Genomic DNA, 17,465 nt, shown 5'->3' on the forward strand with positions numbered 1-17,465 from the left:
ATGAAAACACAGAGGCACCTCCCACCCCTATGGGCTTCTCTTCTCACAGTGCTTCCTGCCCAAATATTTCAGGCATCCCCTCACCCCATTCCAGTCTCTCCACAGGTGGCAGAGCTGCCCCTTGTAGTCAGTGAACAAGGTAGACCACCAACCTTCTACTTCATGAAGCCCTGGGCTTTTTCACCCTTGACCTTGAATAATATGTGTGAATACACTTGGCTTAGGTTGAGCTATTAATTTTATTTGATTTTACATACCAAAGTCAATGGTATTTTGAACACAACAGGAAAAATCGATGTTCATGAATATACATGATTATGTAAACGACCATGCAAATGAAAGCCCCTGAGGCCTTTGGCCTGCATTCTTACTATACCAGACCCCAGGAATATATGAAGGCAGGTTTAGACAGCAATGAAAAATAAATATGGGTTCTACCCCCTCCCATCCCCCTGCGCACGGTGCCTAAGTACCGTAGTATGGTTTGAAAGCAAAGAACCTGTTTTTATTTTATAACTGTGGTCAAGCTTTTGTCCACTCTGCTCACAACAGGCACTCCCAGAGCCTTCCCTTTGCTGACTCTGGACTTGGTGTGTTCTTTTCCTAGCAGCTTTGTGGCCACCACTGTGTTCCCTTCATCTTGGTGCATTGTGTTTCATCTCAAACTGTCTCAAGGCATTTTCTTATTTCCTTTTTCATCTCTCCCTTGACCCTTCAATGTCCTGGGCTGTTAGTTATTTCTCTGTGAATTTTCCAATACTTCTGAGTTTGTCCCACTGTACTGGGACTTCAAAAAGCTCCATGTTTGTGGTGACAATGGGAAAAAAGTTTGTTTTGTGACCCAGATTAGGGACTACCCTGGAGAATGTCCCAGACTCACTTGAGGAAAGTATGTCTATACCCAGATCTCTGGTAGCCTCCTCCCAATAACCAGGATATGCAACCAACCCAAGTGACTAATGACAGGTAGAAGGTGAAGATGATGTGGTCTAGAAACACAAAGGAATACTAGTCAACCTTAAACAAGAAACTCCTACCATAGGCAGCCATGCAGATGACCCCTGGAGACCATGCTAAGTGAAATAAGCCTACTACTGTCTGATTCTATATGGAGAGCCCATAGAAGGCAGGTCCAGGAGACTGGAAACTGATCAGTGGAGACAAGGCACAAAGTGGTGAGGGAGAGGGCAGTTCACCAGCATAAAGTCTAGACTGTGCAAGGTGAGTAGGCTTCATAGACCCATTGTGTGGCTCGGTACATTTGCCTGCTTCATAAGCAGATAGACCTCAGGGTGTTACCTGCTCCAATAGACAGGTTGTAGTCATGAAAACCGTGAGATCACCTCAGAAGGAAGGGACAGAGAGGGTGTGGGGCCAGCAAAGGGGGTGCATGGAGCAGATACTGACCATGCACCAGGAGCTCTGTGCTCAGGAGACATTGTTAGAGGGCTACAAACACACTCAGTAGGAGGCCCTGCTCTGCTTGGGCCATATGGCACCTTAGCTCATACAATCAGATCACTTCCCACTCTGACAACTTGAAATTAGTTGTACAAAGAATGTGGAGCTCGTTCTGCCTCTTGCTCTTCTCTCCCTCATACTCTCTCTCCCCCTCTGAGCTCAGCCTACACACAGCCAGAGTGCTGCCTGGAGTGAGAAGAAGGCTCGGCTGGGCTGGATAGGCAGCCTGTACTGAGGGACATCAACACGTCCACTCTAGCACAGAGGGTCCCTCCTTGACCACCATCCTGAACCTACCCTCTAGGAAGAAGTAGGTATGTTTCTTCCAATCAAGCCTCCTCTTCCTTCTGCCTCCACTGTTCAGTGGTTCCTGGGAATGTGACTTAGCTGGGTGACACTTCAGTGAAGAGACAGCCCCAGAGACCACATTCCCCAGGCCAACTCTTCAAACTCCAGTGCCTGGGGATCCGGGATTGATAGGAGGGCCTTACTGCCTTGTTTTCCTCATTGATTTTCTCTAAGCCAATCAACACTCATCTACCACTGACATTGCTGCTTTCTTGAGTCTGGGATTCTCCCAAGAAGTCAAGGCTAACCACCCACGTCAAAAGGAATTGGGAGAAAGTGAATTGAGACACTGCACACTCATCAGTCCATGAAGGGCTGAAGCATCTCTTCCTTCCCTAAGGCTCAGGCTGACTGAAATATTCCAGTATATCAAGTCTCTTGAGTGCCTCAAACCAAGTAAATTGTGCAGGGCTTTTTTTCTCCCAGTGTTCCATGGTGCTCCCCAGAACACCAGATTCCAAATGAACTGGGTAGGGAGGACCACATACCTCTAAAGGTCATTATTGCTAAGAGCAAAGTGTGTTTACTTCAAATATGGTTTCCTGGCAATGATTTATAAATGAGAGGGAAAAATCATAACTGTAACTGGACACCCAGGAAGGAGGGAACTAACTTCAATGCAAAGCACTTCATTTGTGCTGATTCTGGAGCTGACGTTCCCAAGTGGGAAAGATGGGGGTGATCTTGTTTGATGGTGGCTAAAGTACCATCTTATGAAGGATGTTTCCCGGGATTTGTTGGGGCTCAACGGACTCATTGGGGTTTATAGAAGCTCATTGGGGCTCACAGAGGTTCATGGGGAGTCACAGATGCTCACAGCACAGAGGTCTCTTAGTAGGTCCCAGGCAGCTTGCTCATCAGTTGGAATTTCTCACCACTAAACCATCTGGCAAGGCAGGAAACAGCAACTCTGCCCTGGGAAGGTGGGTGGAAAAGCCAGCACTTAATCTGGAGTTCATGTAGGGGAGGTAGGCAAAGAAATGTCTGTCTGTACCTCCAAGTTCCATTACATCTGTGTTGCAGAACATTAGCCAGTTATGAAAAGGAGCCATCAAGCTCTAGAGGCATGAAATAAACTCAGATTTATTTTGCTAAGTGGAGGGAGGCAATCTGAAAAGGCTCCACATTCGGACTCCAGTCATATGACATGCTGGAGAAGGGAAAACTGTGGAGTTAGTAGAGAGGGCTGAAGTTTCCAGGATTAGGAACTAAGCAAGAAGGAAGCACAAGGATGCTTAGCCAGGGAAACTTAATCTGAGTGGCACTATCAAACTGGCTACACTGTTTCCATTCAAACAAGGGAGCTCCCTCGTAAAGCCCAGATCTCAGCAACAGTATAGCCATGCCGGTTTGTCAATCATTACAGTCTTACTACAGCATGGAAGATGTTAGTGCTGGGAGGCAGGTTCTACTGGTGTGTGTGTGAATCTTGGCTAGGGGAGCCCGTCTAATCTCCTTATTTTCTGACAATCTTTCTGTAAACCTAAAGCAATCCTAAAAAAACGAAGCCTTTAACACATTCAAAAATTACATTTTATTCATTTTATATGCCTGTGTATGTATGTGTGGCACACATGTGAGTCAATGGACAACTTGCAGAAGTCAGTCCTCTCCTTTTGGTCCTCAGGTACCTTTGCCCCACTGAGCCATCTTGCCAGCCCCAACTGATCTGCCTGCCTCTACCTCCAAAGGACTGGGATTACAAGCATGCTCCACCATATCCAATTTACGTGGTGCTGGGGATGGAACCTAGGACCTTGGGCACGCTGGGCAAACATTCTACCCACTGAGCTACACCACGGGTGGATGCTGTGGAATGTTCTGCTGTGGGATGATCTGTATGTCAAATGTGTTGCTGATTGGTCAATAAATAAATCACTGATTGGCCCGTGGCCAGGCAGGAAGTGTAGGCGGGACAAGGAGGAGAATAGAGCTGGGAAGTGGAAGGCTGAGTCAGAGAGACACTGCCAGCCGCCATGATGACAAGCCGCATGTGAAGATGCCGGTAAGCCACGAGCCATGTGGCAAGGTATAGATTTATAGAAATGGATTAATTTAAGCTGTAAGAACAGTTAGCAAGAAGCCTGCCACGGCCATACAGTTTGAAACCAATATAAGTCTCTGTGTTTATTTGGTTGGGTCTGGATGGCTGTGGGACTGGCGGGTGTCAGAGATTTGTCCTGACTGTGGGCCAGGCAGAAAAAGTCTAGCAACAAATGGCGCCCAACGTTGTGACAAGAGTTTCCACCTAAAAACTGAGAAAAAAGATTCTAAAACGGAGCTAAAAACAGTTCCTAATTGTTTCTCTCAAATGAGCGGCAGCTGCCGGTTTGAGCTACTGGCGGGTTGCTGGCGCGTGCGCGCTCGACCTGCAGTATGGCGGGATGAGGCCTCTGCAAGTGGCACATTAAGCTGCATTGTGGATTTAGCCTTTGCTAGTACAAAACAAAAAAAGAGGTTTCTGGGCTACATGCTGCTTGGATAAAAGCATAGACCCACGATAGCTCCCAGAGCTGGTGGTAAAGTACCACGCCATGTTGGGAAGCTGCGGTGGGCGGAGCCAGCAGTCACAGCTGCTTCAGCTTAAAGCAATAGATTCACAATAAGACAGATTCAGATGTAATAGTTTAAAATGTGTGTAAAATATACGTAGGCTTGAAAGAGACAAAAAAAGGTGATATATACAGTATAGAAACAAATACATGGTTTTAAAAAATAAAGTCTTTAAAGAGACAGTAAAAGTAATATAAAAAATAAGCCACGTAGAGATGACTATTACACAGAGAGTCTGGATTGTGTTGTCTTTGGGATTCTTAACTACAGAGAGATATTTGATTGTAAAGGAAGCTGAGTTAAACCAGTATGTATATTTTAAAGATACTTTGACTTCAAAATTTGGATGTAAGGATATGTTGCTTTGGAAAAGAGTCTCTTTTGTTTCCACAAAAAGCAAGAGGCTATGGATTTGTTCCAGAGTAAGATACATCAGGTTTGACCAGCCAAGACCCCCTGAAAGGTCTCCGATGACACCATGGCCCAGATGATCCAACATCCAGAATGGTTTCAAGGCAACTGGCTCAGATGATACAGCCTCACGGACTACTCCATGATCCTAAAATTTTCTTTGTTTCCCCAGAAGATACAGCGCCCCCCTCCATCAGGAAGTAGTAAGAGAAGCTACGCCCAAATTCCCAAATATACCAAGCTGACTTTGGAGATGTGTAAAGGTTAAAACCTTCCTTTTTAAGAAAAGAAAAGGGGAAGTGCTGTGGGATGATCTGTATGTCAAATGTGTTGCTGATTGGTCAATAAATAAATCACTGATTGGCCCGTGGCCAGGCAGGAAGTGTAGGCGGGACAAGGAGGAGAATAGAGCTGGGAAGTGGAAGGCTGAGTCAGAGAGACACTGCCAGCCGCCATGATGACAAGCCGCATGTGAAGATGCCGGTAAGCCACGAGCCATGTGGCAAGGTATAGATTTATAGAAATGGATTAATTTAAGCTGTAAGAACAGTTAGCAAGAAGCCTGCCACGGCCATACAGTTTGAAACCAATATAAGTCTCTGTGTTTATTTGGTTGGGTCTGGATGGCTGTGGGACTGGCGGGTGTCAGAGATTTGTCCTGACTGTGGGCCAGGCAGAAAAAGTCTAGCAACAATGTTCTGTATGGCAAATGTGTTGCTCTGATTGGTCAATAAATAAAACACTGATTGGCCAGTGGCTAGGCAGGAAGTATAGGTGAGACTAACAGAGAGGAGAAAAGAAAGAACAGGAAGGCAGAAGGAATCACTGCCAGCCGCCAAGATGACAAACAGCATGTGAAGATGCCGGTAAGCCACGAGCCATGTGGCAAGGTATAGATTTATGGAAATGGGTTAATTTAAGCTGTAAGAACAGTTAGCAAGAAACCTGCCACGGCCATACAGCTTGTAACCAATATAAGTCTCTGTTTTTACTTGGTGGGGTCTGAGCGGCTGTGGGACTGGCAGGTGAGAGAGATTTGTCCTGACTGTGGGCCAGGCAGGAAAACTCTAGCTACAGGTGGGCACCCCTGGTGCTGAGACACACTCACAGGCTGTGGGGAATACTCAGCTCTGTCTGGATCAACCCTGGTTTTCATTCTTTTTCCTTGGTCCTGCAAAGGGTCCAAAATAAGTCATGTTTGTTATGATGCCCTCTGCTGGGGCCTTTCCAGGGATGGTGTGGGGCGGGAAGGTTGTCCATCTCTGTAGTTGAGGAAGTCATCTGATACTCTCTCACCTTATCCCTATGCCCACCTTTGTACATAGTGTATCCAGTGCTTGCTGCCTCTCACATGTGCTCTGTGTGTGTGTGTGTGTGTGTGTGTGTGTGTGTGTGTGTGTGTGTGTGTATACATGAAGGTATATTCACATGAGCATGTAGTAGGTATGTGTGCACATGTGTTAGGAGTCCAGAGGTGACTTCCCATCTTACCTTTTGTGACAAGATGTTCCAGTTTCCTTTCTGTTCCTGTGGCAAACACCATGGCTAAAAGCAACTTGGGGGAGAAAAGGGTTTATTTCAGCTCACAGGTTACAGCCTGTCACTGGGGAAGTCAGGGCGGGATCTCAAACAGGAACTCAAACAAAAACCACGAAGAAATGCTCCTTGCTGTCTCCTTTGAAGCTTCATGCTCAACTAGCTTTCTTTTTTCTTATTAAAATTTTAAATTTATTTTATATACCAACCACAGTTTCCCCTCCCTCCTCTCCTCTGTTCCCTCCCCCATCTCCATTCTACACCCCTTCTCATCCATTCCTCCCATGGGAGTCAACAAGGCATGGCATACTAAATTGAGGCAGGACCAAGCTCCTCCCCCTGCATCAAGGCTGAGAGAGGCATCCCACCATAGGGAATAAGTTTCAAAAAGCCAGCTCATGTGCCAGGGACAGATCCTGGTCCCACTGCAAGGGACCCCACAAACAGATCAAGCTACACAACTGTCACCCACACACAGAGGGCTTAGGTTGGTCCTATGCAGGCTCCCTAGCTGTCAGTCTAGAGTCCATGAGCTCCCATAAGCTCAGGTCAGCTGTCTCTGTGGGTTTCCCCATCATGATCTTGACCTCCCTTACTCATAAAATCTCCTCCATCTCTTCAACTTGACTCCCAGAGCTCAGCCCAGTGCTTGGCTGTCAATCTCTGCATCTGCTTCCATCAGTTACTAGATGAAGGTTCTATGATGACAATTAGGGTAGTCACCAACCTGATTACAGGAGAAGGCCAGTTCAGCACCCTCTCCACTATTGCTAGAGTCTTGGCTGGGGTCATCCTCATGGATTTCTGGGAGTTTCCCTGGTACCAGGTTTCCCCCTCTAATCAAGATACCTCTTTCATTGCTCTCCCTCTCCGTCCCTCCCCCAACTCAGCCATCCCAATCCCTCATGTTCCCATTCCCATCCCCTCCCCTCTACACCCCCTCTATCCCCAGTTTACCCAGGAGATCTCATCTGCTTCCCCTTCCCAGGGCAATCCATGCGTCCCTCTTAGGGTCTAGCTTCCCTGGGGCTGTGAATTGAAGCCTGGTTATCATTTGCTTTACATCTAATATCTACTTATGAATGAGTGCATACCATGTTTGTCTTTCTGGGTCTGGGTTATCTCACTCAGGATGATTTTTTTCTAGTTCCATCCATTTGTCTAATTACATGAGGTCATTGGTGTTTTTTTTCTTTTTCTTTTTTCTTTTTACCACTGAATAATACTCCATTGTGTAGATGTACCACATTTTCTTTATCCATTTCTTGGCTGAGGGGCATGCAGGTTGTTTCCAGGTTCTGACTATTATGAATAATTCAGCCAGCTCTCTTATATACTCGAGGAACACCTGCCTAGGGGTAGTGCTGCCCACAGTGGGCTGGGCCCTCTGCATCAATTAACAATCAAAACCAATCCCCACAGACCAGTTTAATCCCTGAGACTCTATTCCCAGGTGATTCTAGGCTGTGTCAAGTTGACAAAGTCTTCTGGAACACAGGTCTCTCACTAAAGCTGAAACCCACAGGTTCTGCTGGGCTGACTGACCAACGTGTCTCCCCAATGCGGGAATTACAGATGTACACCACCACAGCCAGCCCTTACATGCTGGGGTACTGGGGCTCCAACTCAGGTCCTTCTGCTTGCAAGCACTTCCCTAGGACCACATTTCCTTCACCATATTGTGCATCTGTTCTGGCTAAACTTATGTCAACTAGGTGACACAAGCCAGAGTCACCTGAAAGGAGGGAACCTCCAATGAGACAACGCCTCATAAGATTTGGCTGTAGGCATTTTCTTAATTAGTGATTGATGGGGGAGGGCCCAGCCTATTATGAGTGGTGCCATCCCTGGGCTGGTGGTCCTGGGTTCTGTAAGAAATCAGACTGAGCAAGCCAGTAAGCAGTACCCCCTCCATGGCTTCTGCATCAGCTCCTGCCTCCAGGTTCCTTCCCTGTTTTGAGTTCCTGTCCTAACTTCCTTCAGTGATGAACAGTGATGTGAAAATGTGAACCAAATAAACCCTTTCTTCCCTAATTTGCTTTTGGGTCATGGTGTTTCATCATTGTTGGAGATCGACTCCGGACAGCTGTGTCTTGAATTTTGTGTGACCTTCCTTACTTTATCAAACCTTGCAAAAAACAGGCTCCTGGCCTAACCGCGGGCCATACAACTTCCTGGAGTACGTGCTAATCAGCCAGCTGCAGGGGCCTGGGACCAAAGCGACCTCACCCTTCCTTAGGAATTTTCCATTCTTCTCTCCTTTTGCTTCCCCTGCTCCCCCTCCCTGCCTGAAGCCCTGCTTATAAGCCTCAATACCCAGTCAATAAACGAGACCTTGACGCGACTCAGACTGACTTTGTCTTCCTTAATGCGCCTGGTCTCCTTTCTCTCTCACCCCCATTGATCTTTCAGGAGGTGCCTCCTCGGGTCTCCCCAATAACCTGGCCCGCAGGACGGGTCACATCATAGCAACAGAAACCCTAACTAAGACAGTATCTTTCGCACCCCCTGTAGCAAGCCCCTTACTGGGAAGACGGCATTGTTCCTTCTATGCTGAGGTGCTGGAAATCTCTAGAGGTGATTATACTCACTAGGGGAATTATACTGGTGTCAGTTACCTGGGGATATGGCTCAGACTGAGCCCTTGGGACTAGGCTCATTCCCCACACTCATCATGTGAGACCCTGGCTTGGTGCACCAAAACTCACCCTTTACCTGATCCCCCAGGGAGTGGTTCTCCAGGGACGCCTGCGGAGGAGCCTCTATACCTCTCTACCTGTAGAGTGTCTTTTCCACTGGATTTACTGCAGACCCAGGAGGTGAACGACTCAGGGACAGAGTGCTGAGCAGGGCACCCACCTGGGCAGGCCTCACACCAGGTCACCTGGGTGGCCTGACCTGGGCTGAGAACACCTGTCGCCCATGACTGCAGCCTCACCTTGCTGCATGGGATTCATGTTTGAGGGAGAACAAGAATGGTCCCCCAAGTTCAGCAACAAACCTGCTTACAGACAGCATGGAAGGGCTCACCACGCACTGCCATTGACAGCTGTGTTCCCAGGCCTCCTGGGGCTGTAGAGGACAAGGAGCACCTTTTCTGGGCAGGCCTCATGATTCCAGGCAGATGCTTAAACTCATACAACCCACTTCCACTTCCTTTCCATTTTCTCCATCTCTGTTTTTATGGCCACTCTGTCTGCACGTATTCTTAGCTTCACCCATGTTCTTCCTCCCTTTAAATCTGATATTATCCACTTGACTGTTTAATTTCATTTCCTCTCCTTGGACGCCTGTTTTTATCTTCTCCCTCCCCTACTGCCTCTGGGATCCCATTGTCAGAGTCCACCCACCCCACTACTGCAAGGCTCTTTCCTCCAGCTCCTGGCTGTGGTTCAGAAAGGTGTAGCCACACAGCCGGTCCCCCACTCCAGGCTGCCTGCTGACTCTATCTCCTCTCTCAGCTATTCCTCCAGAACTTAGTCAGATATGTGTTGAGCACCTGCAGGGGATGCTGAAGACAGCACAGAACACTGGGAATAGATGGCCCCACTGGAGACACACGAGAGCCAGAGTGGTCCTGGCTATGTGGGGTGTGTCTCACAGCCTGGCTGGGATTCCTCAGACCTTAGATGGAGCTTCATGAAGAGCTGTGGTCAGCAGGGAACCTGGATAGAATGTCAAGGCAACTCCAGGGCCAGTGCATGTCCTGAGGAACAGTAGGGTGAGTAGGGCATGGTGATGGAGTGAAAACTTGCCAGAGGCCAGGTGACACTGCACCTCACAGGCTGTAGAGAAGTTGTCAAGACCCTAAAGGGGCCATCTGCAATGAGACCACCTCAGCTCTAACTTCCCAGCCAATCCCTCAGTCCTGGTGTGCAAAGAGAAGGAAGCTGCAGGGATCCAGGGCAGGCAGAGATGGCGCCAACCACTGGCCAGACAGAGTGCACAGGCTCGGGGTGTGTTTTAGAGGAAAGTCTAAAGAAGAAAGATCTTTTTAAAACATGAGAAGTCAGTCCTCAACCCACTGAGGGCCTGGGATCTGGGTCACCAATAGCACCGAACCCACGAGAGACACAACCCTATCCACATGAGGAGGCCTTAGAGGACAAGTGGGGGCACCACCACATTGCAGGGAGACAGGGTCCGTGCCTTCATGGGAGTGTGGTAATGCTGTCCATCAGTGACTCCATTCTGATCTCCTCTCCTGCTGAGAGCATCTGCATACCAGCAAGTGACTAGCCAGACAGAATGCAGGGTCACCTGTGAGTGCCCTGGGATGTGTGTGTCTCCACCTCACCACCGGCACCCCCTTTCCTAACAGCAGACAGAAACCCAATAAACAAAGCAGCAACAAAACATGTCATCGACTCGGGTCACAGGAGAATCACATCTCTCTCCCCAGTTAGACCTGTCCACTCTGACAACTGCCTGCTTTGACAGCTTTCTTTGGATTTTTCCCTTTTGAGTTGTACATCCTACTTCACAGATGCCCCCAATGGTCTACATCCCTTCCCACAGCCCCAGCGAACACCACAGTGTAATGGCTAATGGCATGAGAATAGACTGAGGCATCATGAGACCCCAGTTCAAGCGCCTTTGCTAGCTTTAGTCCTCAGTTTCCTCCTGTGCAAAATGGAACAAATGTGATGTGTGCCAGAGAGCTATACACATCCTACATCACTGGGAGTGTCTACCAGGTGGGGATCTGGGCTGTCTGAGGAGCAGGCAAGCTTCCTGTGTCCCTCTCCTCCATGTACAGAGAGGATGTCTGCTACAGCGCATAGTCAGGGTCGGCTATGACGGCCTAGGGCCTACCAGACACTTTCCCGCCCCAGGGAAAGAACAATGCCAACCAGAAGGAGGGTGCTGAGGGCCAGAGTGAGGCTTAGCATGGCTTCTGAACTTCTCACTGGCTGAGGTCAGGCAGGGTGTGGAGTCGAAGGGAGAGAAGACAGGAGCCAGGACTTGCCTACCTCCCCGTTGACTCCTTCAATCTCTGGACCAGGATGGATCCTGGCAGCCGAGCACCAGGCCCAAGTCCCACTGCCCCTTGTTGCAGAATCTCAGCCTGGAACTGGTGTAGTGGTTCAAGTCTGTAATCCTAGCACTGGGGAGGCTGAGGCAGGAGGATTGCCAGAAGTTGGAGGTGAAGGAGAGAATATCTGACAATGGGCCATGACAGGCCATCCACATGTCCAAGTCTTTTTTCCTATTGGGGGGCACTAGGATTGCATGAGGTCACAGTTCTAGGCTTGCACAGCAAGGCTTGGCCGGCTGTAAGTGACAGTGGATACTGAAGGGGAAAGCAGGCTGGAATCTGAAAACTCAAACAGTGCAAGGATGCTCCTCCTCCTCTTCCCAGGGAAGCTTGGCCGGCTGTAAGTGACACTAGACTTGCAGGCAGAGAGCTACTTGTGCTATGTTCACCCCTCCCTCCTCCCTCTCTGTCTCTCTCTTGCTCCTTCCCTGAAGAATCTTCTGTCCTCTGCAAAGAGGCTTTCAGGAGGTGGTAGCAGGTAGATTCCCTTCCTTTCCATCCTGCCTCAAATATTCTTAACAACCATCCCCCAAGGACCTGGCTTTATTTTATGAACACAATTTTTGCTAACTCTGCCTTCTTTACAAAATGGCTTTTTCATTTAACAGTGAGGTGCCTAAAAGATATTGATAAATGCAGGCTGAAAAGATGGCTCAGTCATTAACACGCTTGCCACAAAATTATGAGGACCTGAGTTTGAACCCCCAGCACCTGCTTAAAAAGACACCCACGGCAGCATGCATCTGTTACCCCAGCACTGGAGAGAAGAGACAAGAGGAAAGCTGGGGCTGGCTGGACAGTCAGCCTAGCTGAATCAGTGAGCTCCAGGTTCTTCCACAGACCCTGGAGATATCAACAAAGTGGAAAGCAATTGAGGAAGACACCGGAATCAAACTCTGGTCTCCACACATAAGCACTCTCTCACACCCACATATATATGTGTAAATACCTGCATGGACACACACACACACACACACACACACACACACACACACACACACACACACATACACACTCACAAAGTGCAAAACTATGAATACAGGAAAAATCAAAGATCTGTGAGCATTTGATTTGCAGAAGCTGAAACCCTTGCCGTATGCCCAACAAGTGGGAGATGTAGAAGAGGACCCTGTTTGCAAACATCAACAGCTTCACAGGTGTTGAAATCACTCATTCTGACACCCGCTCCCTGATGCCTTTTCTTAAGTTCTCTTAGGAACAAAAGTGCACTCCCTTCTAGGGCCGCTTACTCAGGTTCTGAGGTTCCAGGTCTCAGTGGCTTCCCTGTGTAGGACTGGTAGACAGGTCAGAAACTCATCTTTTACCCACAGAGCCCCAGACAAGGGACCCAAGGCCAAGGAAACAGCATTCCCAAGGCTTCTTGATCCAGGGCACTCCATGGGAAGCAATGTCTATGATTCAAATGTTAGTGTGTGTGTTGCTGTCCACGAGGGGGACTGCTAAATGCAAGGGTTCAAGAGTCTAAGACCTTATTCCCTGGACAACATTGGTGGTGCCAGGATCTTCACTCTTCTTTGTATGAAGCAAAGACGGAATAGTAAGTTTTTACTGTAGATTTTAGTATGGGCATTAAGAGAAGGGCTTAAGGAAAAGATGATATTGACTCACCACTGTAATCCCTACATTCAGGAGGCTGAGGCAGGAAGATTTTTGTCACTTTGAAGCCAACCTGGGCCTAAAAATAGAAAAAGAAAGGAAAGGAAAGGAAGAATGGAGGGAGGGAGGGAGGGAAGGAGGGAGGGAGGGAGGGAGGGAGGGAGGGAGGGAGGGAGGTAGAAGGCAGTGTTGTCCCTTGAGGACTGAGCCTAGAGAATCTGCATTTTCATTGGGGATTTGCATATTGCCTCCTAAGTAGATGGGCAACTTCCCAAGTGGCAGTGGTGTGTGTGTGTGTGTGTGTGTGTGTGTGTGTGTGTGTGTGTGTGTGTGTGTTAGCCTGTGGATTTCAGTAGGGAGTACTGGGTGAGGGGCCCAAGAACCTATATTTTTAAGCAAGCTTGGCCATGCATCTGGCCAGACTGCAAGCGACAGACTAGGACGGTCCCTGGGAAGAGCGGCTTCATGTTTTCTGTGTCTCAGCATGCCCTCTCCGCTTCACTCAGAACAAGTCTGACAAAGCAATGCTCTCTGCTGGACTCGCATGGGTTACTGCAACACTTCTGAGCCATGTTCTTGGAAACGTGGGTTCCCATAAGATGCCTAAGCCTACTCCTTGAATAAATAAGTTTGGAGAATGCTGCCCATGCCAGGGGTCCTCCTGGGGTCTGCCTGCGAATGCTGGTAGCCAGCTTCCAGTCCATGAACTCGCTAGACTTCCTTCAAGCCTGGCTAGATAACAGGAAACTGTACAGCTGCACCCCTGGGGTAGATACATTTACATACTGCCCCTGATTCACAGCAGGGCTGGCTAATGCCAGGAGAGCAGACTCCGTCAGGGAGTCACACTGCATGTCTGGAGGGCCAAGGCTCTCCGACACCTAACCACAGGCAGCCCTGAGATGTACTAAGTCCAATATTTGAACCTCAGGACCCACCTGCTTCCTCCAGCCTTTCCCCAAGTTGACATGGTTGTCTGCCCAAAATATAACTTCAGAGAGGAGGGGCTCTCCCAGGTGACTGCCTGTTGCTTTATGCCTAGGTTTACTGAGAACACTGAGTGGCCCCCAAGATGGCATCTCAAGACCACACAGCAAAAAGGAAGGTTCAGCAAACTGCTCACCTGGCCAGGATAAAGTGTGTTCAGGAGGGAGGCACGTCTTTAAGGGACATGTGCACTGGCTGCAGAATGGAATTTTCCATTTTCCAGAATTTTCCAGAAGGATTTGCTCCCTATCTCTTCCTGACTATGCAATGGGTCTGAGTCTGAGGACCCATCTCCTCCAGGTCACTGTGCTCCTGCGTGTAACCCCAACAAACTGACTGACTCACCAGGCGGCACTCAAGTCTTCCTTTGGTCTGGGCGCCTCTCTATCTGGGGTGAATGTCTCTTTATGTCTCCCCAGAAAAGGCCACACAGCAGTCTGACACCACATGTTAAATTAGTAGCCTCTTCGTGCCCTGACAGGCCAACACTGGCACAAGCTGTTGGAGCATGGTCAGGGTGGCACAGACCGTGTTCCAATACTTGGTGGTACAGCCCAACCCAGCGTCATATCCTTAGACAGAGCCCACTATGCGTGCAGGGTCACCTAGAACCTGACTTCCCGTGGGCATGAGTGCTAGCCAGTAGACCAGCCAACAGCTTAGGGTGCCATCCACCATTGGGGGCGGGGAAGCGGGAGGCAAGGAGGAAAAGTCTCTCTGTCCCAGCTGACTCTGACTTTGGGGCAATTTTACCCATTCTTCTCAAACCAGAGCTATTGTATTCTGGACACAGATTCCCTCAGAAGAGAGACAAAGAACATGTGAAATATCTGAGCAAACATTCCACTTTTCTCTTCATTGCTTAGATAAGGAAGGAGCGGGGAAGCCTTCACTCACAATCCAAGCTGCCCTTATTTTTCAATGGGAGCGATATGATCCTTAAAGAAAGAAAGAAAAAAAACCCACAAGTCGGGCTTGGAAATTGCCCATGCGAAGCAAATGGAGCTGGCCTGCCCAGGGAGCTGACAGGCCTGACAGCTCTGCCTGCTGGAGATCCTTCCTTTTCGGGGCCTCTGATTTCTTCCTTGCCTTCTCAGGCCTTCCTGCAGGAATGAGCAGGGTCCCTTCCAAACCTTGTAGTGTACTCAGAGCCAGGCTCACACTGTAAATTGTCTCTTGGGCTGAAGGGGTCAGAGGAGCCCTGTCAGCGGGAGAATGACCCCCTCCCTTCCCCCTTCTCTTCTGACCTCTCTAGGTATACTCCTCAGTTGTTCGGTGGACTGGAGGCCACCACAAAGGCCTGTGTCAGGGGAGTTAGAAGACACAATGGCTGAGGAAAGTGTCCACTCTCCACAGTGGGCTCTGGAAAGAAGCTGACCTAAGATCACGGGGTGATCACGAGGGCGTCCCACAAACTATAAAGGACATCTAACTTGGGGACGGAGACCCCAGTACCGTCTTCAGTCCACACAGTCTTTGCTCCAAGAGGCCGAGTGTCCTTGGCTACTTCTGCCCTGCCGAAACGGAGCTCCAGATGTCCCTAGGGACTGAGGCCGGCGGGGCAGCAAACTACCAGGCTCGCAGGTTGTTGAGCGAGTGGCCGCGGGAGCGGCGCCTTTAAGGCCCGCGTCAGGCCGGGCCGGAGGGGCGGGGCCTCGGCGGGGCGGCCGCGCGGCTTCACCTGCAGTTCCGAGCGCGCGGAACAGAGGCGCGGGCGGCTGCGAGGCCGGCGGACGCACCGGCCGGAGGGAGCGCGCCGCCGGCCCACTTGGCCTGGCTCCCGGAGCCCGGGCGGCGAGCGCGGGGAGCAGCAGGGCGGGCGCGGGCGGAGCGTTGCCGCGGCAGGGGAAGCCGGGCACCGGGAGAGCGCCAGGGCGGCGCGGCGCGGCGGAGACCATGACCACGGGCTCGGTGCTGCCGCTGCTGCTACTCGGGCTCTCGGGCGCGCTCCGGGTAAGTTGCCGCCTCCCTGCTCGCGGGCGGTCCAGGAACCCGTGGGGTTGGCTGGGCTACCCGGGTTCTCTCATCCCGCCGCCCGCGCTGTACCAAGCCGCCCGCGATCGGAGCTGGGAGCTGCGGGGCGGAGCAGGCGGGACCCGGGATGCCATCTCGCTGCCCGATCTGCGCTCCGGGGCCGCCCTCCTTGGCGTAGCGCTCGCCTCCATCGCCCGGCAGCAGCGCAGCCTGAGTTCCAGCCGCTTGCCGGGGTCGGGTCCGCTCCGCGGAGCGCTCGCCCAGGTCCCGTGGGTGCCACGGAGCGCAGCTGAGGTGGGAGGCGGAGGCGACTACGGGGCGCGGGCTGTAGCCGTAGTGTCTGGCGAGTCCTCTCGACTTAGAGAAGGACCGGAAAGAGGGCGCGGCGGGAGCGCGAAGCACTAAGCCCGGGGACAGGAGCTGGACACCCGCGCTATCCCCACACCGTCTCTGCGCGGTCCCTAGCCGGCTCGGTTGGGTGGCTCAGGCTCGCTGCGGGGCCTCTGCGCGGCTCAGCGGCAGCTCCCGCGGCGACCCTGAGCGGAGATAGAGTGGCCCGAACCCCCTCTCGTGGCCGATCGGTCCGGTGGCCTGCTCGCAGCCACGCCGAGGTAATCTCGGCGATGAACCAGGGCCGGGGACTGCCCGCTCCGAGGCCACTGGGCTGTCGCCGTGCGCGGGGAACACGCCCCGGGGGGACAGAAACTTTCCCGGCCGACTTTCGCCTCCCGCGGGCTGCAAGTGCATGTCGGAGCTGCAGTCCCCAGGTTTGCGATTCTGAGTTTGACCCGAGGAAGATCCTCAATCCGACCAGTCCTCTCCCAGCCTCCGGGGCCGGATTCCATCCGAGCTACAGGCTGCAGGCTGCGGGTGGCCTCCTAGCCGAACCCGGGCGGCGCCGTCGCGCGCAGCTGGAGGACTCGGCCGGCAGCGAGGCGCGTTCCGCTCCGGCGGCCCGCGAAGCGGAGACTGCCGGGTGCCTGCTGCGCCCGCGGCTCCTGGAGCTCATCACCAGGGACACGGCACCTGGTGCGCCTTCTCCGCCGGTAGCGGACTGGATTGGTGGGGACACATGCTATCTCCCTTTCTGGCAGCTTGGGTGGAAACCCCTACCCACTCATCATTGCCTTCCCTTCCTACAGATCTAGACTTCCAGAGGAGCGGAAAGCAAGCCCTTCTGGTCAGTCAGGGGAACCCTCCCTCCTGACTAAGCTTGAAACAGGAGCTTCAGGGTGAATAAGAGTCCAGGACATTGGGTGGGTGAACTTCACACACACACACACACACACACACACACACACACACACACACACACACACACGCCTTGCCTATACACACTACACACACACACACACTACACACATATACACACTACACACACACACACACACACACACACACACACACACACGCCTTGCCTACACACTACACACACACACACACACACACACACACACACACACACACACACACACACACACATTTTGCCTCCTTGCAGCCTGGTAGCAGAACTGGTCACTCCCTTTGCTCAGCTTGGAAA

At 51.1% G+C, this 17,465-nt stretch overlaps 1 protein-coding gene and 1 pseudogene across 3 annotated transcripts in view; both read left to right on the forward strand.

Annotated features, from left to right (window-relative positions):
• The window catches only part of LOC128101032 (60S ribosomal protein L8-like), a 103,028-nt pseudogene extending 87,962 nt beyond the window's left edge, over nucleotides 1-15,066 (forward strand).
• Nucleotides 15,067-15,718: 652 nt separating this feature from the next.
• Cdh4 (cadherin 4) overlaps nucleotides 15,719-17,465 on the forward strand; it is a 500,103-nt gene continuing 498,356 nt past the window's right edge. Inside the window, exon 1 of one of the 3 annotated variants that reach the window (XM_052722882.1) lies at nucleotides 15,719-15,904. In XM_052722882.1, coding sequence (XP_052578842.1) covers nucleotides 15,848-15,904 — 57 coding nt within the window. In that variant the 5' untranslated portion in view covers nucleotides 15,719-15,847. The other 2 variants (XM_052722884.1, XM_052722883.1) reach the window with 2 other exon arrangements.

Source organism: Peromyscus californicus, unplaced genomic scaffold (genome assembly GCF_007827085.1).
Source record: "Peromyscus californicus insignis strain IS unplaced genomic scaffold, ASM782708v3 Scaffold_7__1_contigs__length_154581171, whole genome shotgun sequence".
Taxonomy (NCBI): domain Eukaryota; kingdom Metazoa; phylum Chordata; class Mammalia; order Rodentia; family Cricetidae; genus Peromyscus; species Peromyscus californicus.